Raw genomic sequence first — 25,312 nt, 5'->3', positions numbered from 1 at the left:
ACTGGAGTCCGAGGTGGAACTTTTAACCTACTTGCTCGACTCTGAAGTGGACGGAGGAGTGGCTTTTTTCGGCGCCGAACCCGGAGGTCGGTCGACGAAAGTCTTTTTTCGGGCCAAACCATGGCCTTCTGGCAGTGGTGTACCCAAGGCCTTCGGTAGTTATTTATACATGGGTGTAGGGGCAGACGTACTCACGTGCTGCCCAGCAGTGATAGGCCTATCTTCCTCCGATTCCTGCTCGGAGTCGGTATCTCAGATAGCGACTGATGTCTGCGCATGTTGTTCTTCCATGACGTCGAGATGTTCTGAACTTTTCGACACCATGTCTAATCTTTGCGCTCTGCGATCTCTAAAGCTCTTCATGGATCAAAACGATCGACCGGCTTCGCAATGTTCTTCTCGGTGGTCCGGACAAAGGCTCAAATTACAAACCAGATGTTAGTCTGTATATGGAAACTTTGCCTGGCACCAAGGGCAGAATCGAAATGGAGTCCGATCCATCAGGCTTCCACACGGTAGGCCAGACTCGGGCGCATGCGCCCACAAGGGCGAAATCTAGATTCCGACGGTACTATCAGTTCAATGCTAGGTAGAAAGCATGATCGAAACAATACTGATGATTAAATACGTTTTCTAGGGTTTTTCGATTCGAAATCTCAGAGCGAGAGGAAACACGTCTGAACCAGACAGCAGAAAGAAAACAATCTAACAATGGAGTCGATGCCCATGCGCACTGTAACCGACAGGAGCAGTCACTCGATCACGTGACTCCGAAAAGACTTCTTAGAAGAAAAACAACTTATAACACTCCGAGCCCAACACTAGATGTCGGAAGAGCTATGCATAGCATGTGTATCTGCAGCTATACTTGCCATTGAACATAAATATATATAATGTAGATATAATATATATAATGTCACTTACTCAGTGTACATCTGTTCTTGGCATGTTCCGCTGCAGATTCACATGCACCCTCCCACCTTCCTGAAAGCCTGTAGTCGATTAAGTTAAACAATACTTGTACATATGTAGATATTTATATTTATATATATTTAACATTCCATTAGCATGGACATCTCTTTTCTTTATACTCTGTCACTCCTACCTTACCCTCTGTGGGAAAACAATCTAACATGGAGTCGATGCCCATGCGCAATGGAGCCGAAGAGGAGGAGTCACTCGATCCCGTGACTCGAAAACACTTCTTCAAAGAAAAACAACTTGTAACACTCCGAGCCCAACACTAGATGGCTGAAGTATGAACAGCATATGTGACAAAATCTGTTCGTGGCATGTTCTGCTGAAGATTCACATGCTGTTTTTCTTTTAAGTGTTTGAATCACGGGATCGAGTGGCTCCTCCTCTTCGGCTCCATTGCGCATGTTGCATGACAAATTTGACAGTGTACTGTTGACCTGTCTGTATTTGTGCTATTATATTCTGGAATGCTTGTATTCTCTGCGTATTTGGACTTGCAAGTGTTTTTTGAGTATTTAGTATTGCCCCTAAATACTGTTGTATTTGCGCAGGCTGTAGTTATGACTTTTGGTAATTTATTGAGAACCCTAGCGTGTGCAGGGTTTGTATTACATAATACGCATGGTTTTGACACTGCGTATGACAGTTTGATTTTATCAGCCAATCGTCTAGATATGGAAGGACATGTATGTGTTGTCTTCTTAGGTAGGCTGCGACTACCGCTAGGCACTTTGTGAATACCCTTGGAGCTGTTGTTATTCCAAAGGGTAACACCTTGAACTGATAGTGCTTTTCCTTGAATGACAAACCTGAGATATTTTCTGTGCGCAGGATGGATGGGTACATGAAAATATGCATCTTTGAGGTCTAATGTTGCCATAAAATCGTGTTTTTGAAGTAGTGGGATAACATCCTGTAGAGTTACCATGTCAAAGTGTTCTGACAGGATGTAAAGATTGAGGGTCCTGAGATCTAACCATTGGCCTTAGGGTGCCATCCTTTTTGGGAATGAGGAAATACAGTGAGTAAACTCCTGTCCCTACTTGATTTTGTGGCACGGCTTCTATTGCCTGTTTGAGTAATAGTGATTTGACTTCTTCCTGTAACAGAGTGATATGGTCTGTGGAAGTTTGTGTGGTTTTGGTGGAATGGTTGGTGGAGTTTGTATCAATTCTAGGCAATAGCCATTGCGGATAAGTGATAATACCCAGTTGTCTGTGGTAATGTTTAGCCAATTGTTGTGGAACTCTTGCAGTCTTTCTCCCACAGGGGAGGTGTGGATTGGAAAGGAATGGCACAAGTCACTGTTTACTTTGTTGTGAGGCTTGTTTAAGTGTTTGATATTTTCCCCCTGCCTCTGGGGTACTGGCCTCTATATGTACTTTTAAAACCACCTCAGTGGTACTGAGGTTGGCAGGCAGGCCGGCTTTGGCTGTGATGTGGATGCCTCTGCAGTTTGAGCCCTAAAGCCACCTCTAAACTGGGGTTCGCGAAAGGATCCTATAGGAAGTTGGCTCTGTATGCACTATTTCAAAGTAAGGAATAGTATGCCCAGAGTCCAAGGGTTCCCCTTAGAGGTAAGATAGTGGCAAAAAGAGATAATACTAATGCTCTATTTTGTGGTAGTGTGGTCGAGCAGTAGGCTTATCCAAGGAGTAGTGTTAAGCATTTGTTGTACATACACACAGGCAATAAATGAGGAACACACACTCAGACAATTCCAGCCAATAGGTTTTTGTTATAGAAAAATATATTTTCTTAGTTTATTTTAAGAACCACAGGTTCAAATTCTACATGTAATATCTCATTTGAAAGGTATTGCAGGTAAGTACTTTAGGAACTTTGAATGATTACAGTAGCATATATACTTTTCACATAAAACACAAATAGCTGTTTTAAAAGTGGACACCTAGTGCAATTTTCCCAGTTCCTGAGGGAGGTCAAGTATTGTTATTTTTAGCAGGTAAGTAAATCACTTACAGGTCACAGTTTTGGGTCCAAGGTAGCCCACCGTTGGGGGTTCAGAGCAACCCCAAAGTTACCACACCAGCAGCTCAGGGCCGGTCAGGTGCAGAGGTCAAAGAGGTGCCCAAAACACACAGGCTTCAATGGAGAGAAGGGGGTGCCCCGGTTCCAGTCTGCCAGCAGGTAAGTACCCGCGTCTTCGGAGGGCAGATCAGGGGGGTTTTGTAGGGCACCGGGGGGGACACAAGTCAGCACAAAAAGTACACCCTCAGCAGCGCGGGGGCGGCCGGGTGCAGTGTGTAAACAAGCGTCGGGTTCTCTGTAGGTTTCAATGGGAGACCAAGGGGTCTCTTCAGCGATGCAGGCAGGCAAGGGGGGGGCTCCTCGGGATAGCCACCACCTGGGCAAGGGAGAGGGCCTCCTGGGGGTCACTCCTGCACAGAAGTTCCGTTCCTTCAGGTGCTGGGGGCTGCGGGTGCAGGGTCTTTTCCAGCCGTCGGGACTTTAGGTTCAGGCAGTCGCGGTCAGGGGAAGCCTCGGGATTCCCTCTGCAGGCGTCGCTGTGGGGGGTCAGGGGGGACGGTTTTGGGTACTCACGGTCTCGGAGTCGCCGGAGGGTCCTCCCTGAGGTGTTGGTTCTCCACCAGTCGAGTCGGGGTCGCCGGGTGCAGTGTTGCAAGTCTAACGCTTCTTGCGGGGATTTGCAGGGGTCTTTAAATCTGCTCCTCTGTAACAAAGTTGCAGTTCTTTTGGAGCAGTGCCTCTGTCCTCGGGAGTTTTTTGTCTTTCTTGAAGCAGGGCAGTCCTCTGAGGATTCAGAGGTCGCTGGTCCTTGAGAAAGCGTCGCTGGAGCAGGTTTCTTTAGAAGGCAGGAGACAGGCCAGTAGGACTGGGGCCAAAGCAGTTGGTGTCTTCTTTCTTCTTCTGCAGGGGTTTTCAGCTCAGCAGTCTTCTTCTTCGGTAAGTTGCAGGAATCTACATTCTTAGGTTCAGGGAAGCCCTTAAATACTAAATTTAAGGGCGTGTTTAGGTCTGGGGGGTTAGTAGCCAATGGCTACTAGCCCTGAGGGTGGGTACACCCTCTTTGTGCCTCCTCCCAAGGGGAGGGGGTCACATCCCTAATCCTATTGGGGGAATCCTCCATCTGCAAGATGGAGGATTTCTAAAAGTTAGAGCCACTTCAGCTCAGGACACCTTAGGGGCTGTCCTGACTGGCCAGTGACGACTCCTTGTTATTCTCATTATTTCCTCCGGCCTTGCCGCCAAAAGTGGGGGCCGTGGCCGGAGGGGGCGGGCAACTCCACTAGCTGGAGTGTCCTGCGGTGCTGGAACAAAGGGGTGAGCCTTTGAGGCTCACCGCCAGGTGTTACAGCTCCTGCCTGGGGGAGGTGTTAGCATCTCCACCCAGTGCAGGCTTTGTTACTGGCCTCAGAGTGACAAAGGCACTCTCCCCATGGGGCCAGCAACATGTCTCTAGTGTGGCAGGCTGCTGGAACCAGTCAGCCTACACAGATAGTTGGATACAGTTTCAGGGGGCACCTCTAAGGTGCCCTCTGGGGTGTGTTTCACAATAAAATGTACATTGGCATCAGTGTGCATTTATTGTGCTGAGAAGTTTGATACCAAACTTCTCAGTTTTCAGTGTAGCCATTATGGTGCTGTGGAGTTCGTGTTTGACAAACTCCCAGACCATATACTCTTATGGCTACCCTGCACTTACAATGTCTAAGGTTTGGCTTAGACACTGTAGGGGCACAGTGCTCATGCACTGGTGCCCTCACCTATGGTATAGTGCACCCTGCCTTAGGGCTGTAAGGCCTGCTAGAGGGGTGACTTTTCTATACTTGCATAGGCAGTGAGAGGCTGGCATGGCACCCTGAGGGGAGTGCCATGTCGACGTACTCATTTTGTTCTCACCAGCACACACAAGCTGGCAAGCAGTGTGTCTGTGCTGAGTGAGGGGTCTTCAGGGTGGCATAAGTCATGCTGCAGCCCTTAGAGACCTTCCCTGGCATCAGGGCCCTTGGTACCAGAGGTACCAGTTACAAGGGACTTACCTGGATGCCAGGATGTGCCAATTGTGGATACAAAAGTACAGGTTAGGGAAAGAACACTGGTGCTGGGGCCTGGTTAGCAGGCCTCAGCACACTTTCAATTCAAAACATAGCATCAGCAAAGGCAAAAAGTCAGGGGGTAACGATGCCAAGGAGGCATTTCCTTACCCTGTATTGTGTGGTGTACAGTGCACCCATAGCTTTTTTGCCACCCTCTTCCCTGCAGCATCAAACTTCCTACTCTCTTTGTCTGGTGGGGGTGCATCACCTGACGACTGAGTTTGCCCTCTTCCTGGCAGCGCTTACTACTACTGAGTCTGGAGGTAGCTGCTGAGTAATAAAGACAGGATCGGAAGGAGGTGGCTTATATTTCTTTCCTACTCTAGGAGTAATTATCCTTGCTTTAGAGGCTCGCTAAATATTTGATCAGCATGTTTTAGCATTCCGGGAAGTATAGGGAGCGACTGATATGTTGCATGCGTGGAGGAGAGTGTATTAAACTGAAAATCATCCTCCAATAGTTCAGTGCGCATGGTGACATTATGGTATGCTGCCGCCCTAGCTATCACTTGATTGTAGCCTGTACTATCTCTGGTGGTGAAGGCTTAGAGGGATAGCAATCTGGGTTATTGTCCAGAATGGGGTCTGAATCAAAGATTCCACGGATCCACATTGTCCTGCTGCGAATCAAATGAATGCGATGGTGACTGCATAGGTGTAGGACTGGAAGGAGAAGAGATATGTAGGTGTAGAGAGTGAGGAGGAGACTGAGGAGGAGAAAATTGAGGAGGTGGAGGTCTCTTGTTTTTTGGCACTTTAGCTGGAGGTCGCATAGTGTCTAATTCCTCCTGAAAGGCTAATTTCCTCTTTGGCTTTGGAGGAGGTGCAGTTAAAAGTCTGCCAGTTTCTTTATCGATATGAATCCTGGCCTGCCTTTCATCCATTACTTCCATGATTGGTTGTATTTGTGAGTCCTCCTCAGTAGTTTTATGGCTTTCTCCAAGTGTTTTTGAAAGTCCATGCTCCTCTGTATAGGCTCCGAAGGTGGCTTTTTCGGTATCGAAAAAGATGGGGTTGAGGATGGTCTCGGCTCCAAAAAAGATTTTTGAGATTTGGACACGGAAGAGCGCTGCTTGCACAGTTCGGAGACGGAGCTTCGGCTCGACTCCAATGGATTCAGAGGAGTGACCTTTTTCAGTGCCGAACTGGTAGGTTGGTCACTGAGTGTCTTCTTTCGGGTCGAGCCAGGGCCTTCCGTCAGTGGCGTCCCCAAGGCCTTATGTTTCGGCTTAGATGGTACAGGGGCAGGCGTACTCATGTGCTGTCCTGCTGTGACCGGTCTGCCCTCCTCGGAATCCTGGCCGGAGTCAGATCCTCAAACAGAGACTGCGGTCTGCATGATCTCTTCCTCTTCGATGTCGAGATGTTTGGAGCTTTTTGACGCCATCTCGAGCCTCCGTGCTCTTCTGTCCTGAAGTGTCTTTTTTGAGCGGCAGGATATCCAGGCCTTGCAATTTTCTTCCCGATGGTCCGGGAAAAGGCAGAGATTACAGACAAGGTGTTGGTCTGTCTAAGGGAATTTAGCGTGGCACCAAGGACAGAATCGGAATGGAGTCCGATCCATAAGGCTTCCACGCGGTCGGCCCAACCAGGCCCGAGATGGGCGCGCGCGCCCCGAAGGGCGAGTAGAGATGTTTGTTCTGACAGTACCGAAGTGTCAATAGAAGGATCAAAACAATACCGACGAGAAATGAAGCGTTTTCAAGGTTTTCCGAATCGAACTATCGGAGCGAAAGTAAACACATCCGAACCTGATGGGGGAAAGAAAACAATCTAAGATGGAGTTGATTCCCATGCGCAATGGAGCCGAAGAGGAGGAGTCACTCGATCTCGTGACTCGAAAACACTTCTTCAAGAAAAACAACTTGTAACACTCCGAGCCCAACACTAGATGGCTTAAGTATGCACAGCATGTGTATATGCAGCTACACATGCCATCAAACATATATATATATATATATATGACTTTATCTGCACACTGTTGGAAATTGCCCTTTTTGCAGGGTAATCTCAAACATTTGACCTCTGACCTGTTTTTGACTGGGTGCTTCAATGAATTTTTGCTGGCTTTAGGACTCTGGTCACTTTACCACTGCTAAAGTGCACTTTGTCTAAATGGTACTGGAGATTGTTTTTTTCATGACTGGCATATTTGATTTGCTAGTAAGACCCTAGCATAGTGTACCATGTGTGCCCAGGGTCTGTAAATCAAATGCTACTAGTGAGCCTGCAGCACTGATTATGCCACCCACAAGAGCAGCCTGTAAACTTGTTCAGGCATGCCACTGCAGTGTCTGTGTGGGCAGTTTTGAACTGCCAGTTCGACCTTGCAAATACACCCACTTGCCAGGCCAAAACCTTCCCTTTTACTACATGTAAGTCACCCCTAATATAGACCCAAACCAGCCTCATCTGCAGGGTGCAGTGTGTTTAAAATGTAGGACATGTACTGGTGTGGTTTACATGTCCTGATAGTAAAATACTGCTAAATTCAGTTTTCACTATTGTAAGGACTATATCTCTCATAGGATAACATAGGGATTGCCTTGAAATATCTTTTAAGTGTAGTTTCCTATTGGGGGCAGAGAGAGATATGGAGTTTGGCGTTTCTGAACTCAAATTAAAAATACATCTTTTGGTGAAGTTTTTTTTAATTGTAAGCTTGAAAAAGACACTTTTAGAAAGTGGGCATTTTCTTGCTTAACCATTCTCTGTCTGGCTGCGTAATGCTAATCTGGCTCAGGATGACAGTTGGGCTGTTTATGAATTCACTCTAGACAATCACACAAAGGGAGCTGAGGTGTACCCTACATATACTGATGGGTCTTCCTGGGATAGATTGGTGGGAGGAGCTAACACCTGCACCTGAAAAGAGCTGTGCCTGTCCGAACACAAAACAGTCTCCAGCCCCTGGACTGTGTCTGAGGCCAGGACAGGGAAAGGCATGGTCTTGTGCACTACAAAGACTTCTCTTTGAAGTTTGCCTTCTTCAAAAACAGAAATAGGTACAAGTACTGGACCTCTGACACCACATAGTTAGCACACATCTGAACTGAAGACATTCTGCCAATAAGAAGAGCTGGATGAAGTATGAGGGACTGCCACTCTGCTTGTTGTGCTTACTTGCTGCTTCTGTCCTTGGAGTGAAAGGACTGGATTTTGCTTTTTACATCCTGCTTTCCAAGGTTCTCCAAGGCCTTTAACAGAGCTTACCTCCTGTTAAGCAGTCTCAGGGACATCATAGGCTTCATTTGCCAGTGCCCGGGCTCTTCTGCTGACAGTCGTGACTTGCCAAGTGGTGCCAACTCCAGTCACTGAGCACTTGAAAGTGTAAGCTGGTGACCTGAAGGAGAAAATCTACGCACCAGCGTGCCACAGCAGAAAAATCAATGCATCGCCTGTCCTGCGGCTGCAGAATCGACGCAGCGCCTGTTTCACCACGGCTCCATTAACAGAACGTCTGGATTTTCCACGCATCTTCCCCAGGGCATCAATTTCTTATCGACCCTGCATTGCAATAAGGAACTGAGGCTGCGTGTACTGAAATCAACAGATTGCCTTTCCTGTGAGAAAAGAACTGACGTATCACCTCTGCTGCGCAGTAACCAACTCATTGCTTTGCTTTTCAGCACCTCACCTCCCCTGTGGTCCGCATCATCTTTGTTTTGGACGCATTTCAGGTACTTTTTGTGAAAAAGATACAACCATTGATTCCTATGGACTAAGACTCATTTAAACCTTTAAATGTGTATGTTGGGTTTTTGTTGTTTCGGTCTTGTTTTATCCAGATACATATTGGCTATTTTCTAGACTGGTGTGGAGTCCTTTTGTAGTGCTTTCACTGTTACTGTGTGTGAGTGTGTGTACACATACTTTACACATTGCCTCTGAGATAAGCCCGAATGCACATACCAAACTACCAAAGGGGTGAGCAGGGGTTATATTAGCTGTGTGACACCCTGACTAGAGTGAGGGTTCCTATGTGGACAGAGTGTAAACCACTGCCACACTAGGGACCCCATTTCTAACACACACATACCACCAAAGCCCAAATTAAAATAAATAAAACAGTTATGGCAGCTTATTGGTAGACAACAATGGTTAAATCTATTTTATTTTTCTACAAACAGAAACCAGTTGTAAAATGTCAGTAAGGTAAAAAAAAGAAGAAAAAGTGCTAAGAAACGAAAACCTTGAAAAAACACTTTAAACAAAACAATGAAAAACAAAATAGGTGATATAGTGGAAAAGGTGCAGCACCTGAAGGCTGAGGAGAAACACTGCTCCTCTAAATAAACACAGACCACTAGGTTCCCATTATGACCTCTCAATGGCACTTTCCACTGTTTTTGTTTTAAAGAAACTAAGGATCTGGCTTCTAAAGTGCTAACGTTTTCCCTTGTTCATCTAGGAGGATGGAGAGTTGTTTGTGACGTCAATGAAGATTCCCCTTAACGGAAAACTAGGACCAGATTTATTTTCATTGATACTCATAAGGACTAAACAGAGTAGAAAGCCCACTGACTGAAAATGTGGTGGAAAGAAGGATCATCATTTATTATTCAAACAGGTTCCTAGAAGAGTCTTTGGTGCAAGCTGCAGAGGCCAAGTCAAGAAAGTAATGTCTTGTGTTTGATTGTATGCACAGACCCCTAGGTACCAGCTTTGCAAGGCTCTGCAATCCAAATATACAGTAAGAAAACAGATGTAACAGTATTGCCTTTAGAATAACCAGATACATTTGTATCAGTCTTCTGGTAACATGATGAAGCAAGAGATTATCCATTGGAGATCAACTTTTATGTGGTTAAACTTATCCCATCGGGTTCATAATTGACAAATAAATGCTTAATCTTCCAGGTCCCTTAATTCAGTTGAGCCTCCAAAAAGGCCAATGTTTCACCACAATTGTAAATATGCATTATAAATGTTTAAAGAGCACATCCAGTTTTGTCAACTGAGTTGGAGGGTAGATCTGGTGGCGAGCTAACGTTTTGAATTTGTTTTCTTGATCTATTAGTACATAGCTTTTAGGTCAAGAACTGAGTCTGAATTATTGCTTGGATTCTTTCTTCAGATTAGAAAGCAACAAGAGTAAACTCATTCTATACATATTATAGGCTGATTACATTTAAAGGTTTCATTTCGGAATTGATACTATGCATCTTTTAGTCAGCATATGAACCAAAAAGCACATGCCTGAAGAAAAGGAGATTTAGAAACCTTATTGTACCATTCAATTTATGTTCAGTGATGCAAAGAAAACGATGAAATTATTATTTTAAGACTCCTAATAGGAACCTGGAGACTGCCTTGCGGTCTGTAAACACCGTATGCCTTTTAGGCCATTATTCCCACACGCTGTGGGATACAGTTGTATAAGTGCTGCCAAAGGTCCCAGAGGAGTCCCGTGCTGTACGCTCTAAGGCCGTTGCCAACGGGAGAGATGCAGCAAATTTGTACCTGACTGGTAGCTTACTTCTGCGTCTCAGTTTTCAAACACTTAACGGGTATTAACCCATTTTTTTCCTGAGAAATTGTCTTCAAGTTGTGAAAATTTGCTTCTTCATTTGAGGGTTGAAACATCTGAGCTTTATCCCTTCATTTGTTTTCACCTTTGAACTGATTTTTTATCATAAAAATACACTCATGTTTTATAAAGTGTCCCTTCCGTCGAACAATAAAGGCTGGTTCTGACCATCACTCAGTATGTGTAGTTCTGCCTATCTGCTATATACATTGTTAAGGAATTCAAATATTGTCAGAAAATGACAAAAAGGGCCTGTAAAGACCAAGTAGGAATTCACTGCAGAGGAAAATAAGACCTCAGGGCGCAGGAAGAAAGGAGGAAAAAGCAGAGAAAGCAAGCCACTGGTGGCTCCCTCTACTGATTCTGTGCACTTTAGTGAAAAAGACTCCATCACTTAGGGAGCTCTGGCGAGAGAAAAAAACACCATTCCCTCCCTTCCAAACACGCCTGCCATGATCCATGACTAGGAGCACTGGTTCAGGCAAGGATCAGTATGATCTGTTTGCCTTTTAATGAGATTGACTGCACAGTCAATACCAAGACCTCAATTACTGAGCACTTAACCTACAAACCTAACCTTTGTTGAGGCCTTTGCTCACATTGCATCCTTCTAGCATCAAAACACTCAACGGTGAAGCCAGCAACTATAGGAAGGCACCATTGGTGTACATTGATAAGGTCACTTTCGGTGCTGACAGTGTCGAGACCACTATTAAGAAGATCGATATTAACTCATTCCTTAATCTGTTTTCCATGTCTCTTCAGAGGGGCATCCTGAATCACTTCATGCAGAGACACCAGCGTCTCCGTCGATCTCTAGAATGTTTATTCCAGTAGAAGACCCTGTGCTTGGACTTCATAAACGGTTAGACCTTTGTCCACGGTCACTTGCACGACTGAGACCAGTTAGGCCACCAAGGTTGACACTACCACTAGGTTCGGTGATCGTGCGAAGGTGCACTTCAATGTCTCCAGCCATTTACTATAGTCCATTGGCACTGAAGCCAAGCCACTGGACGGAACCCGATGGTGCTCCAGCTGGGTAAGACCACCCAAAAATTAGGCGTATGGCCTTATAAAACTCTGATTTAGGCAGGGATCACTCTGGCTCCCGGAAATTCAGGGAAACGTGGAGTCGGCCTGGGCTCTGAAGAACGAGACCTAGAATGACGATGCTCCATCATCGCAATGGCCGCCGGACAATGAGAAGTCCAAGGGCACTTCGACTTCTTACTTTTCTCCTTATGCCTCAACTTACCAGATCGCCCTGATCACTTTGAAAGGAACGACCTCAACTTTGAACTCTGTGATGGGTCCCGGAACCTTCCTCTCGATCTGTGTGGAGTCGCATGCCAGGCCGCCATCAGCTTTAGGGACCGCTCCCTCAAAATCTTTAAGTGCATGGCCTGGCACTCAGAGCACGACTTTGTGTTGTGGTTGTGCTTCAGACACCACAAGCACATGAGGTGCAGATCTGTGACAGACATCGCCCGATGGCAGGAACCACAGGGCTTGAAATCCATCTTCCTAGAAGACATCCCTCGACACACCAGGAGAAATTCTCACAGAAGAACAACAAAAGTTGAAGAAAGACCAATTAAAAGCGACTGAGGGGTAGCTCTCCTGGGATCGGCGCTGCCTGGTGCAGAAAGAAAAGAACTGATGTCGGCACGCCTGGCTGGCACCTATACAGGAACCACAACTTAATTTCCAATGCTGACGACGGACGCGAAGCCAATTGATGCCACCTACTGGCGCACAGGGGTACTGCTTACAAAACCTTCCAGATTCAGTCTAATGCCTGGGAAGAGTTTAAAGGTAGGAATCTGCAGCTAGAAGTCTCTATAAAAGCTAAAATATAAACATTACAGATATAAAAAAAAATAAGAAGGATAAAGATAAATAAGATATATTAACATATAAAACTTTTTAGATGTGCAGAGTGTAATATGTTAAATGTTATCATTGTTGAGTGTTGGGGAGGGGCCACAATTCACGAGAGGCAAAGCCTAGTATTGCATGATACCCTTTCCTCCCTCAAAAATGAAAATAAGTTTCACATTATACTATGTCAATCTGCGTATATAGTTTATACCACAGTACTTTTTATGAGTACTTATATCATGAAAATCTATTTAACCAAAACTAGACTGCAAGAAGGAATACTGTATAATAAGGTAAAAACGGTGAAAACACCTTGTGACTATTCAGAGATTTGTTTACCTATGTAAAGTAATTATAACATGTAAACTACGAGGCAGTAGAATGAAAATGTCACTTACCCAGTGTACATCTGTTCGTGGCATCAGTCGCAGTAGATTCGCATGTTCTGCAATAGCTCGCCATCTGGTGTTGGGCCGGAGTGTTACAAGTTGTTTTTCTTCGAAGAAGTCTTTCGAGTCACGGGACCGAGTGACTCCTCCTTTTGTCTCCATTGCGCATGGGCGTCGACTCCATCTTCGATTGTTTTTCCCCGCAGAGGGTGAGGTAGGAGTTGAATTGTAGTAATAGTGCCCATGCAATGGAGTGACTAAGTATGCACCTATTTAAGGTTGAGATGACACATATATAAATAATTGAAGGTAACTTCCAAACTGCTACAGGCTCCCGGGGAGGCGGGTGGGCACATGCGAATCTACTGCGACTGATGCCACGAACAGATGTACACTGGGTAAGTGACATTTTCAGTTCGATGGCATCTGTCGCTGTAGATACGCATGTTCTGCATAGACTAGTAAGCAGTTATTTCCCCAAAAGCGGTGGATCAGCCTGTAGGAGTGGAAGTAGTCTGAAATAATGTTCTTGATACAGCTTGACCTACTGTGGCTTGTTGTGCGGATAACACGTCTACACAGTAGTGCTTGGTGAATGTGTGAGGCGTAGACCATGTGGCTGCCTTACATATTTCTTGCATTGGGATGTTTCCTAGAAAGGCCATGGTAGCACCTTTCTTTCTGGTTGAGTGTGCCCTTGGTGTAATGGGCAGCTGTCGTTTAGCTTTAAGGTAGCAGATTTGGATGCATTTAACTATCCATCTGGCTATACCTTGTTTTGAGATTGGGTTTCCTGCATGAGGTTTTTGAAATGCAATAAAGAGTTGTTTAGTCTTTCTGATGTTTTTTGTTCTGTCAATGTAATACATCAATGCTCTTTTGACATCTAATGTATGTAGTGCCCTTTCAGCTACGGTATCTGGCTGTGGAAAGAACACTGGAAGTTCCACTGTTTGATTTAGATGGAACGGTGAAATAACCTTTGGCAAAAATTTAGGATTGGTCCTTAGGACGACTTTATTTTTGTGTAGTTGTATAAAAGGTTCCTGTATTGTAAACGCCTGAATCTCGCTTACTCTTCTTAGGGAAGTAATGGCGATGAGAAATGCCACCTTCCAGGTTAGGAACTGTATGTCGCAGGAGTGCATGGGTTCAAAAGGTGGACCCATAAGTCTAGTTAGGACAACATTTAGGTTCCATGAAGGAACAGGTAGTGTTCTTGGTGGTATAATTCTCCTAAGGCCCTCCATGAATGCTTTAATGACTGGTATCTTATATAGGGAAGTTGAATAGGTAGTCTGCAGGTATGCAGATATTGCTGCAAGGTGTATTTTAATGGAAGAGAAAGCTAGGTTAGATTTTTGTAAGTGAAGCAAGTAACCCACTACATGTTCTGGAGTTGTGTGTAATGGTTGTATTTGATTAATATGGCAGTAGCAAACAAACCTCTTCCATTTACTTGCATAACAGTGCCTGGTGGATGGCCTTCTGGCTTGTTTTATGACTTCCATACATTCTTTGGTAAGTTGTAAGTGCCCGAATTCTAGGATTTCAGGAGCCAGATTGCTAGATTCAGCGATGCTGGATCTGGGTGTCTGATCTTTTGGTTGTGCTGTGTCAACAGATCTGGCCTGTTGGGCAATTTGATGCAGGGTACTACTGATAGGTCTAGCAGCGTTGTGTACCAGGGTTGCCTTGTCCAAGTTGGTGCTATTAATATGAGTTTGAGTTTGCTTTGACTGAGTTTGTTTACCAGGTAAGGAAGGAGAGGGAGAGGAGGAAAAGCGTAAGCAAATATCCCTGACCAGTTCATCCATAGGGCATTGCCTTGGGATTGTTTGTGTGGGTATCTGGATGCGAAGTTTTGGCATTTTGCGTTCTCCTTTGTCGCAAACAAGTCTATCTGAGGTGTTCCCCAGAGTTTGAAATAAGTGTTCAGAATTTGGGGGTGAATTTCCCATTCGTGGACCTGTTGATGATCTCGAGAGAGATTATCTGCGAGTTGATTTTGGATCCCTGGTATAAACTGTGCTATTAGGCGAATTTGGTTGTGAATTGCCCAATGCCAAATTTTTTGTGCTAGCAGGCTTAACTGCGTGGAGTGCGTCCCCCCCTGCTTGTTTAGATAATACATTGTTGTCATGTTGTCTGTTTTGACGAGAATGTATTTGTGAACTATTATTGGTTGGAAGGCTTTTAGTGCTTGAAAAACTGCTAGAAGTTCTAGGTGATTGATATGCAGTTTTGTTTGATGTACGTTCCATTGTCCTTGTATGCTGTGTTGATCGAGGTGTGCTCCCCACCCTGTCATGGAAGCATCTGTTGTTACTACGTATTGTGGCACTGGGTCTTGGAAAGGCCGCCCCTTGTTTAAATTTATGTTGTTCCACCACAGAAGCGAGAGGTAAGTTTGGCGGTCTATTAACACCAGATTTAGAAGGTGACCCTGTGCTTGAGACCACTGTGATGCTAGGCATTGTTGTAAGGGCCTCATGTGCAGTCTTGCGTTTGGGACAATGGCTATGCATGAAGACATCATGCCTAGGAGTTGTAATACCATCTTTGCCTGTATCTTTTGTGTTGGATACATGCGTTGTATGATGGTGTTGAAATTTTGAATTCTTTGTGGACTTGGAGTGGCTACTCCCTTTGATGTGTCAATTATGGCTCCTAGGTATTGTTGTACCTTGCACGGCAGAATGTTGGATTTTGTAAAGTTGACTGTGAACCCGAGTTTGAAGAGGGTTTGTATGATCTGATTTGTGTGATTTGAGCACTGTATGAACGAATGGGCCTTGATTAGCCAGTCGTCCAAATATGGGAACACATGTATTTGCTGCCTTCTTATGTGTGCAGCGACTACCGCTAGACATTTGGTAAAGACTCTTGGTGCGGTTGTTAATCCGAAAGGCAGTACCTTGAATTGGTAATGTATTCCTTTGAATACAAACCTTAGGTATTTCCTGTGCGATGGGTGTATCGGTATATGGAAATAAGCATCCTTGAGGTCTAAAGTTGCCATGTAGTCGTGTAGTTTTAGCAATGGCAATACTTCTTGTAGTGTGACCATGTGGAAGTGGTCTGATTTGATGAAAGTGTTTACTACTCTGAGGTCTAGGATTGGTCTCAGTGTTTTGTCCTTCTTTGGTATCAGAAAGTACAGTGAGTAAACTCCTGTGTTTATTTGTGTGTTTGGCACTAATTCGATTGCATTCTTTTGCAATAGTGCCTGCACTTCTATCTCCAGGAGATTGGAATGGTGTGTTGTCAAATTTTGTGCTTTTGGTGGTATGTTTGGAGGGAATTGTAGAAATTCTATGCAATAACCATGTTGGATAATTGCTAGAACCCAAGTGTCTGTAGTGATTTTCTCCCATGCTTTGTAAAAATGACCTATTCTTCCCCCCACTGGTGTTGTGTGGAGGGGGTGAGTGACATGTGAGTCACTGTTTAGTAGTAGGGGTTTTGGGGCTTTGGAATCTTCCTCTATTTCTAGGGAATTGCCCTCCTCTATATTGTCCCCGAAAACCTCCTCTATACTGTCCCTGGTAACTGGACGGTGTGGCTTGTGAGGTGCTGGCTTGTGTGCTTTGACCCCGAAACCCCCCTCGAAAGGGCGTTTTACGGAATGTGCTGTAATTCCCTCTGCTCTGCGGGGAGTAGAGTGCGCCCATGGCTTTGGCAGTGTCCGTATCTTTTTTGAGTTTCTCAATCGCTGTGTCCACTTCTGGACCGAACAGTTCTTTTTCATTAAAAGGCATATTGAGAACTGCTTGTTGAATCTCTGGTTTAAATCCAGACGTTCGGAGCCATGCATGCCTTCTGATAGTTACAGATGTATTAATTGTCCGTGCAGCTGTATCTGCAGCGTCCATGGAGGAGCGGATCTGGTTGTTGGAAATGGTCTGTCCCTCCTCAACCACTTGCTTTGCCCTATTTTGTAAGTCCTTGGGCAGATGTTCAATGAGATGTTGCATCTCATCCCAATGGGCTCTGTCATAGCGCGCAAGAAGTGCCTGGGAGTTCGCGATGCGCCACTGGTTTGCAGCTTGTGCTGCGACTCTTTTACCAGCTGCATCGAACTTGCGGCTTTCTTTATCTGGGGGTGGTGCATCTCCAGATGTGTGAGAGTTGGCCCTTTTCCTAGCTGCTCCTACAACGACAGAGTCTGGTGGCAGCTGTGTAGTGATGAAAACCGGGTCCGTAGGAGGCGGCTTATACTTCTTTTCCACCCTTGGTGTGATTGCCCTACTTTTGACCGGCTCCTTAAAGATGTCTTTTGCGTGCCGGAGCATACCAAGGAGCATAGGCAGGCTTTGATATGAGCTGTGGGTGGAGGAGAGTGTGTTGAATAAGAAATCATCCTCGACCTGTTCTGAGTGGAGGCTTACGTGGTGAAATTGTGCTGCTCTAGCCACCACTTGAGAGTACGCGGTGCTGTCTTCTGGTGGAGATGGCTTTGTAGGGTATGCCTCCGGACTGTTATCTGACACTGGGGCGTCGTATAAGTCCCATGCGTCCTGATCTTGGTCACCCTGGCTCATGGTGGTGTGAGCTGGGGAGTGTGATGGAGTTTGTGCTGGTGAAACGTTAATCACGGGCGGAGGAGAGGGTGGTGGTGTAACTCTTTTCACCACTTTTGGTTGTGGTGTTTGTTCCGTCTGGAACTCCAACCTTCTCTTTCTCCTAATGGGGGGAAGGGTGCTTATTTTTCCTGTCCCCTGCTGAATGAAGATACGCTTTTGCGTATGGTCCACATCAGTTGCTTGTAGCTCTTCCTCAAACCTATGCTTCTGCATTTGGGAGGTTAGCGAGTGCTCTTCTGTATAAGAGCCTGAAGCTGGGTCTCTTGCAGTTTGTTTCGGCATCGAAACTTTGTCTGCGTGTTTTCTCGGCTCCGAGGTGACTTTTTTCCTTTTCGGGGACGAAACCTCTCGGCGTCGATCTGTTTCGGTGCCGCTGTCTCGGCGTAGAGCCGTGTCCACACCGGCATCTCGGTGTCGAGGCTTGTCTCCAGCACTTTCTCGGTCCCGAGAAGGCTGCGTGCCGGTGTCTCGACCGGAGTCGGACGATCTCGGCACTGTTTGGGCCTTTTTCAGTGCCGACGGTCGGTCACCGAATTTATGGGTCGAGCCATGGCCTGGTGGCAGTGGCGTCCCCTGGGCCTTGTAAATGTTTCTCTGTGTGGTTTTCGACGTCTTACTCACGGTTTGTGTATCGTCGAATCCTTCGGAGTCTGAGTCTTGGATCGAGAAGGTACCTTCCTCTTCCTCGAACTCCCGGTGGGCTGTCGGTGCGGACGCCATCTGAAGTCTTCTGGCTCGACGGTCTCGGAGTGTTTTTCGGGACCGGAACGCACGACAGGCCTCGCAGGTGTCTTCGCTGTGCTCAGGTGACAGGCACAGGTTGCAGACCAAGTGTTGGTCTGTGTAGGGGTATTTATTGTGGCATTTGGGGCAGAAACGGAACGGGGTCCGTTCCATCGGCGTTCTTCAGCACGCGGTCGGGCCGACCAGGCCCCGACGGAGGATCGAAAAACTACCCCGAAGGGCACCGGAGCTCTTCGATCTTCGATGCGGTGTGAAATCTAAGTACGCCGATCCCGAACGCAACAATACCGACGAAAATCTTCCGAAATTAACTATTTTTTCCGTTCCGAAACTCGGAGCGACAGGAACACGTCCGAACCCGATGGCGGAAAAAAAACAATCGAAGATGGAGTCGACGCCCATGCGCAATGGAGACAAAAGGAGGAGTCACTCGGTCCCGTGACTCGAAAGACTTCTTCGAAGAAAAACAACTTGTAACACTCCGGCCCAACACCAGATGGCGAGCTATTGCAGAACATGCGAATCTACAGCGACAGATGCCATCGAACAGTATTTTTCTCATGTCAGTTCTCCTGTACTGTGGTAATAGGCTTGAATTTAACCTTTTCACAGTAGCTAAATATACATCTATTATTTCAAATTGCTCTTAATAACGTGTTACCGGGTCTCTTATTTTCACTGCTATGATGAAGATGCATTTTTAATATTCTGGAGTCCCGCACGTGTGTGGGGGCGAATCTGTGCCCAGAACTATGAATGACAATCTACTGAAAGATAACAAGAGCAGCAGAAGGATGATGGGAAGACAAGAGCCAATCCAATAAAAACTTACAAAGAAGTCTGCATTAAACAGGCATTGGCAATGACAATATGTCTGGCTTGTAAGTGAATGTGCCTTTTCAGTCACTGATGGTTTTAGGCACTCAATAAGGCAACATACAAGCTTCTCTGTAGTCCTTGAACTCATGCATCCGTTCATCAACCCACATATACATTCTAGTGTCCCTTCACTTACATACCTATAATTAAACACACAAACTGAACAACATATTGAAGATAAAATAAAACAAAAGTAGAAAAAATGAAAACGTATTGGCAAGAACATGCTCGATAACAAATAAAACTAAACATAGCAAAAGGTGGTTGTCTTGTGCTCTATTTCAGTAATGGCCTGTCAAGCCTTCCAAAGAGATTGAATATTACTGCAGTGCAAATCTACAAAACTAAGTATCTCAAAGTGGGGTAATTCCACACCCAAATCCGTGCCTCCTAAATTAGTCTGAGATTTTATGTAACAACATATATGTCTATAGGCTTTAACATGATGCAAAAATAACCCTAATTCTAAAGGTCTGTTGCCATTATAATAAAACCTACAGGGCCTACTTGCGTTTGTTGTAAATTGTCATAATAAACAAATCACAACTTTGGAATCAGTCCTACATCCTTTATCATTGGCTTCTCACCATAACCTCCTGAATTGAGCAAACACTTTCCAAAAAATGGGAACCATTAGTTATGCAGTAACAAACATACAAATAAGTACAAAATTACAACTGCTAAACAATATATAATTCCTTCAAAGAGAGCCTTATATGCATAGCTACACAATGCAAATCTTCTATTTCTGTCGTTTGTTACAATTAGTTACCAATATCAAAAAGCCTGGGACTGCAGAAACATTAAACAGAGAAACTTAAAAGGAATTTTCGAGGATCCCCACATTCAAACTTGTTTTATGTACATATTCTACATATTAAATCCCTGGAGATGTACACTGGGACTTTTCCAGTCAGAAAGACTGCGTATGACCAACTTTAAGGCAAGCTTAAACACTCGTCTGAGCTGAACAATAAACTTTCACCATAATCGCTGCAGAGATCTGCCTTTTGCTGCAAAGAAAGCCTTTCTCTACATCATGTTCAAAGATGCCACTTTAAAAGCTTTATTCTTCAGCTGGAGACCACATTGACATATAGGGGCCAGTGCAACAGACCTGTAAGTGACATTCTCACCGTCTCCACCAGGTTAATTGCTGCTCTCCAGCTGAAATTTATAGGTGGGGCAACCTAATTAATTTTCAGTTGTAGTTCTCATTGAATGCAATGTGCCCTTCCCCTAGCGTAAGGTTTTTGCCAAGAAACTTATGTATTGCTAAACTCTAGACAATGAAAAGAACACAGTGACTCAGCACAAAGTCCCCTTTCTACATAACAGTGCACACAAGGCTGTCAGTTACTGACCTTTGACCTGCCAGACCGAGGTGAGGTTCTTCTCATACGAGTCATCAAACTTGGGGCTGGCGCTGGGCTCAAAGTCGCTAGTGTAGACACGTCCAGTGGCAATGGAGAAGCAGCAGTTGCACATGCAAGTATGATAGCGCAGGCGCCCCTCGTCCAGGTATGGATGTGCCAAGGCATCTTTGGCCGAGATCCGCTTCAGCTGCAAGGTAGTAGAAAATAAAATGTGTGAGTGCAGCGATCACAAGCCCTCCTTCTCCTAGAAACACAGAAATGTCAGATGGACATGTAAAACCACTGCTGAAGATCACCCAGGTCTGCAAACCGAAATTGGGAAAAGGGACAGAAGTTGCAGATATGTCTCAGAGGATATCATTAGTATCAATGAATGCGTGAATATTTGCAGAGGAGGCTTACAGCTCCATCATGAGCATCTCACTTTTTTTTTTTTATTAATTACTAAATAATTTTAAAGGGAGTTTCTGCATTTATGAATTAGGGTGACTGCATTAATGCCAGGGGAATTTCATATCTCCTCCATACATCATTGGGGTGTTGCTTAAGACACTCCTAAGAGGGTCAGTGCTAATTAAAAATACTGCTTTCAGATCTTGAGAGCAAATGCAGATATACAGATTCAGATAACTTCCTGATGTTAATGAATCTATTTTAGCAATCCTTGTAAAATACACATTCGCACAAATGGCAGAGATATTAAAAGCATTACTGAACTGCAACATTAGGTTTGCAGGTTGCAGATGACATGCTGTGGTATTTCCTGCTATCTAGTATTGGGTGCCAACCATTGCAAGTTCTATCTTCAGTACTACCTTTTTTTCTTGTGTGTCAAGTAGGACTTGTGATCCCTTCCCTGAAATGCACAATGTGCGGGTGAAAGAAATGTCAACATATATGATACATACCTTACCTCTATCCACTGAACTATGAGGCATGTTTGTGTTGGGTATGAAAAGAAGTGACAGTAGTGTAATTTGCACCATCCAGGGGGAGAGGGGTTGGTTGGCTCGCATGTGAATCTACAAAATACACAGTGCAAACCAAGTGTGGCAGCAGGTAAGCAGAAAATATTATTTACCCTGTAAGCATCTGCTTCCGGCATGTGGTGCTTTAGATTCACAAGCTGTGCATACTTCTACCATTTAGTTTTGTTCTCAGACTTGTACAACTTCTTTTTCTTCAAAATAAGTCTTTTTGAGTGGCGGGAAGTAGCAACTCCTCCTATTAGTGGTAGTGTGCATGGGCACGGGCTCTATTGTTAGTTGAAGCGCAGAGACAGTAAAGACGACCATGCAAAGCAAAATATTCAAGATAAGGTAAGAAACAAATATCTGCAACAACCACAGGTGACTGGGGAGGAGGACAGGAGAATGTTAATCTACAGCATTATATTCCACAAACCAGTGCTTACAGACCAATTAACATTTTCTATCTGTGACATGCGTGGCTGAAAATGTACTTGCTATGCACAGACTGTAAAGCAGTCCTCCCAAAAGAGTTGGCTTAACCTGAGGATGCTGCAGAAGACTGGAAAAGTGTACAAATGACAGACTGGCCAACCTTAGCTTGATGTCTGGCCAGGACATCCACATAGTACTGTTTTGTAAAGCTATGAGGGGCGAGCCTGCTTTGCAGATGTCTGCTAGTGGTATGTTACCTATGAAAGCCACAGATACCCCCTTTTTTTCCTAGTGAGGTGAGGTCAGGGGATGCCAGGAAGGGTTCTTTTAGCTTTAGCATAGCAAGTCTGTAGCACTTGAACAGCCAACATGCCACACCTCCCTTGGAAATGGCACACCCATTATGTAGCTTGGAACGGGCCTCCAAGAGCTGTTGTGTCTTACATAAGGGATTTGTCCTGTCAATATGGTACATCAGTGCTCTCTTGACATCTAAGGTATGTAGAGGATGTTCTGCTACAGTCTCTGGGTGTGGAAAGAAGACTGGGAGTCTGATTATGGTGAAAAATGGCGATTACCTTAGGGAAGACTAAGGGATTGGTTCTGAGAATCACCTTATCATGAATGACTAGGCGGAAAGGCTCTTCAAAAGTAAGCACATGTATCTCATCGACTTACCTCAGGGAAGAGATGATACAAGAAAAGCCTCAGTCCAGGAAAGGAACTGCAGTGGGCAAGAGTATAGTGGTTCAAAAGGAGGGCCCATGACTCTTGTGAGAACTATGTTAAGATTCAACCCCAGAGCAGGAGGCATCCGGGATGGGATAATCAGTTTGAGGCATTCCATTAAAGCCTTATGTAGAAAAGTCCCCATTTAAAAGATGGTAACTCACAGCTTTTGCTCACTGGTACTGAGGTCCACACACGGGGTACCTGCCAAACAGGTTACCAGTGCCAGTGCTCCTTCCCTAAAACAAGAACAAAATCTATACAATTGGCACACACTCATGTACCTCTAAGTCCCAAATAAAATGTACTCCTAGGCACGTAGGGCTCGGGTGCTGGAGAGGGTCTCTAGTAGCTGCAGCATGCCTTGTGTCACCCTCATCCCCCCCCCCCCAAAAAAAAAACAAGTTGCACACAGCTGCCACCACAGCCTGTGGCCTGGTGCAAGCCTGGCGAAAACACAACAGGGCACAGCCCTTTTGTGCCAGGCCACACTAACTGCATTGAACTACATGTAAGTCACCTCACCGGTAGGCTTTACAGCCCTCAGGCAGGGTGCATTATATCTGATCTGAGGACATATTTGCATGAGCAGATATGCCCCTGTGATGTCTAGTTAAAATGCTGGATATTGCAAGTGAACAGCGAAGCCACCTTAAGGTATGTACTGGACATCTGTCATTGTGAATTGCTCAACTACATAATGAAACCTATGGTGTTTGGTATCAAACACCTTGTCTTAATAAATTCAAGCAGATGCCAGCCATAGCTTTGTTATGACATGCACCCAGAGGGCACCCCCTGAAACCTGCTGCCAGTCCTTTATTGTGCTGGCTGACTGGTATGAACCAGCTTTCCACCACAGACATGTTTATGACCCCCCCGGAGGTGAGAGCCCGTACTCTGAGGTCAGAAACAATGCCTGCTTCGGAGGAAGGTGTTATCACCTGCTCCAGCAGGATGGCCAGTGAATCTGCATACCAAGACCAGGGACTTCTAAGACCCTCCCACCTTTAGTATACAACCCCAGCTTCCTTAGTTCTGAGAGTTGCCACCCCCTGCCCCAAGGTCCACTTGGCACCAGGCAGGTGGGAACATTTGTTATGCAGTAGGAGTGTTCCAACATTTGGGTTAGAAACATCCCTACAGTGGGCTATCCGGAGTGGGCACTCGAGGAAGGGTTTCACCATCTTTATTTTGGTGGATCTAGGAATTCTGGGACATGGTTATGCCAATTTCCCACAAGAAGTGGTCATATGAGGGATGTAGACACCCAAAGGGTTAATAGCCCATTGCCTACTATTGCACACTCCCTTAAACACCCCCTATATTGAGTATTTGGGTGCCCCCTTGACATCAGAAGAACAGATTTGTCTGACAAAATGAAGAAGAACCAAGAAGAGCCAAAGAAGTAGAACTATGGACTGCTGGTGGACTTTGGTGCAAAACCCTGCCTGCTACCTGCTTCTGTCCAGCCACAACCTGTCCATCCTCCAACAGCCTTAGAGGGCCTTCAGCACTTCGCCAAGCTGCCAGGGTCTTCCTTGAAGTGGAGGAGCCACTCCTCTGCTTCCTCCAGGCACCAATTGCAATGTCCGGTTCACAGTTCCGCTGACCACCAAGTCCACTGACACAGCAGCATCCTAGGAGAAGGTACCGTGCTCCAAGAGGCCAGGCCTGTCTCTCCACCAAGTGAGAAGGCATCAGGGCCAAAGAGAGTAGTCCTGCACCAATGCCTGGTGTACTAGACACCTTACAGTAATCAAAGCTTATTTAACGTCCATTCTGGATTCCATCACCGCATCTGTAGACCAGCCTTTCAAGGACGTCCGCACCACAGAGGACATCGCCAAGATTAGTCCAGCTGCTCTGTTTTGTCCTCCTTCTCGCAGGTCCACCAAAGAACAGTGGGCCCCTTGATGCAGGATCACTGCCGATAAGGACCCGCTGCACCTGAGTTCCTTGGCACAAGTCCACAACATCCTACGGTGTTCCCTTGCTCCCAGGACCCCCACCGACCGAGCCCCCATTGGGAGCTTCCGGACTTGTCCCCAAATCCCCCCTGCAGTCTCTCTTTAGGTGGCCCCTCTAATCTCCAACCGTGTGGTCCACAAGACACCCGACTCAACTAGCACCATACACCCGAATGCCCCAAGGCAAGTAAAACTATTGCTGGTCTTGTTTGTGACCTTGCACCCCTAGGACACTGTAACAGGGGACCCTCAAGAACTGTTTGCAAGGACCCCTTACCAGTAAAAGTACTTTGAAACCCTTACAGCATAAAAGCACATTTGAGTTAAAGTGTTACCTACTTGCTAATTGTTACAACTGCAACAGTACATGACTTTCTTGACATTTCTGGTGTTGTAACATGATATAAACAAAGCAACTATTTTTCTAAATATTGGCCTCAAGTTCCTTCTAGAGTGTATCTCATTTACGGACTTTGTTCAACAAATACTTAGCACTACGCTCTGATAAGCCTAACTGTGTGTCCACACTACCACAAAAGAGAGCTTTTGGGATTATTACTTTTATCTCTGTGACCCAATAGGGGCCGTCCGTACTATCTGCATAGTGTACCCCTACATTTAGTACACTACAAAGAAAGCCAGATTCCTATATAGGTGGTTCAACTGTGGGATAGAAGCCTCTGCACTTGCACATACCACTCTGTTAATAGCTGTTTCCAGGAAGAAACTCACAATTGACTTTAGTTTAAAAATATTTTTCAATCT

General features: G+C 45.4%; 1 protein-coding gene across 1 annotated transcript in view; it reads right to left on the bottom strand.

Moving 5' to 3' along the window:
- Positions 1-25,312, bottom strand: part of LOC138304238 (serine/threonine-protein kinase NLK2-like) — a 543,367-nt gene that overhangs the window by 78,224 nt on the left and 439,831 nt on the right. The window contains exon 9 of the mRNA XM_069244130.1: positions 20,434-20,632. Within this exon, the coding sequence (XP_069100231.1) occupies positions 20,434-20,632 (199 nt within the window). The remainder of the gene's footprint in view (positions 1-20,433; positions 20,633-25,312) is intronic.

The sequence above is a fragment of the Pleurodeles waltl genome, chromosome 7 (genome assembly GCF_031143425.1).
Source record: "Pleurodeles waltl isolate 20211129_DDA chromosome 7, aPleWal1.hap1.20221129, whole genome shotgun sequence".
Classification (NCBI taxonomy): Eukaryota; Metazoa; Chordata; class Amphibia; order Caudata; family Salamandridae; genus Pleurodeles; species Pleurodeles waltl.
Note: the sequence above shows the minus strand (reverse complement) of the source record. Positions and strands in the feature narration are given on the sequence as shown.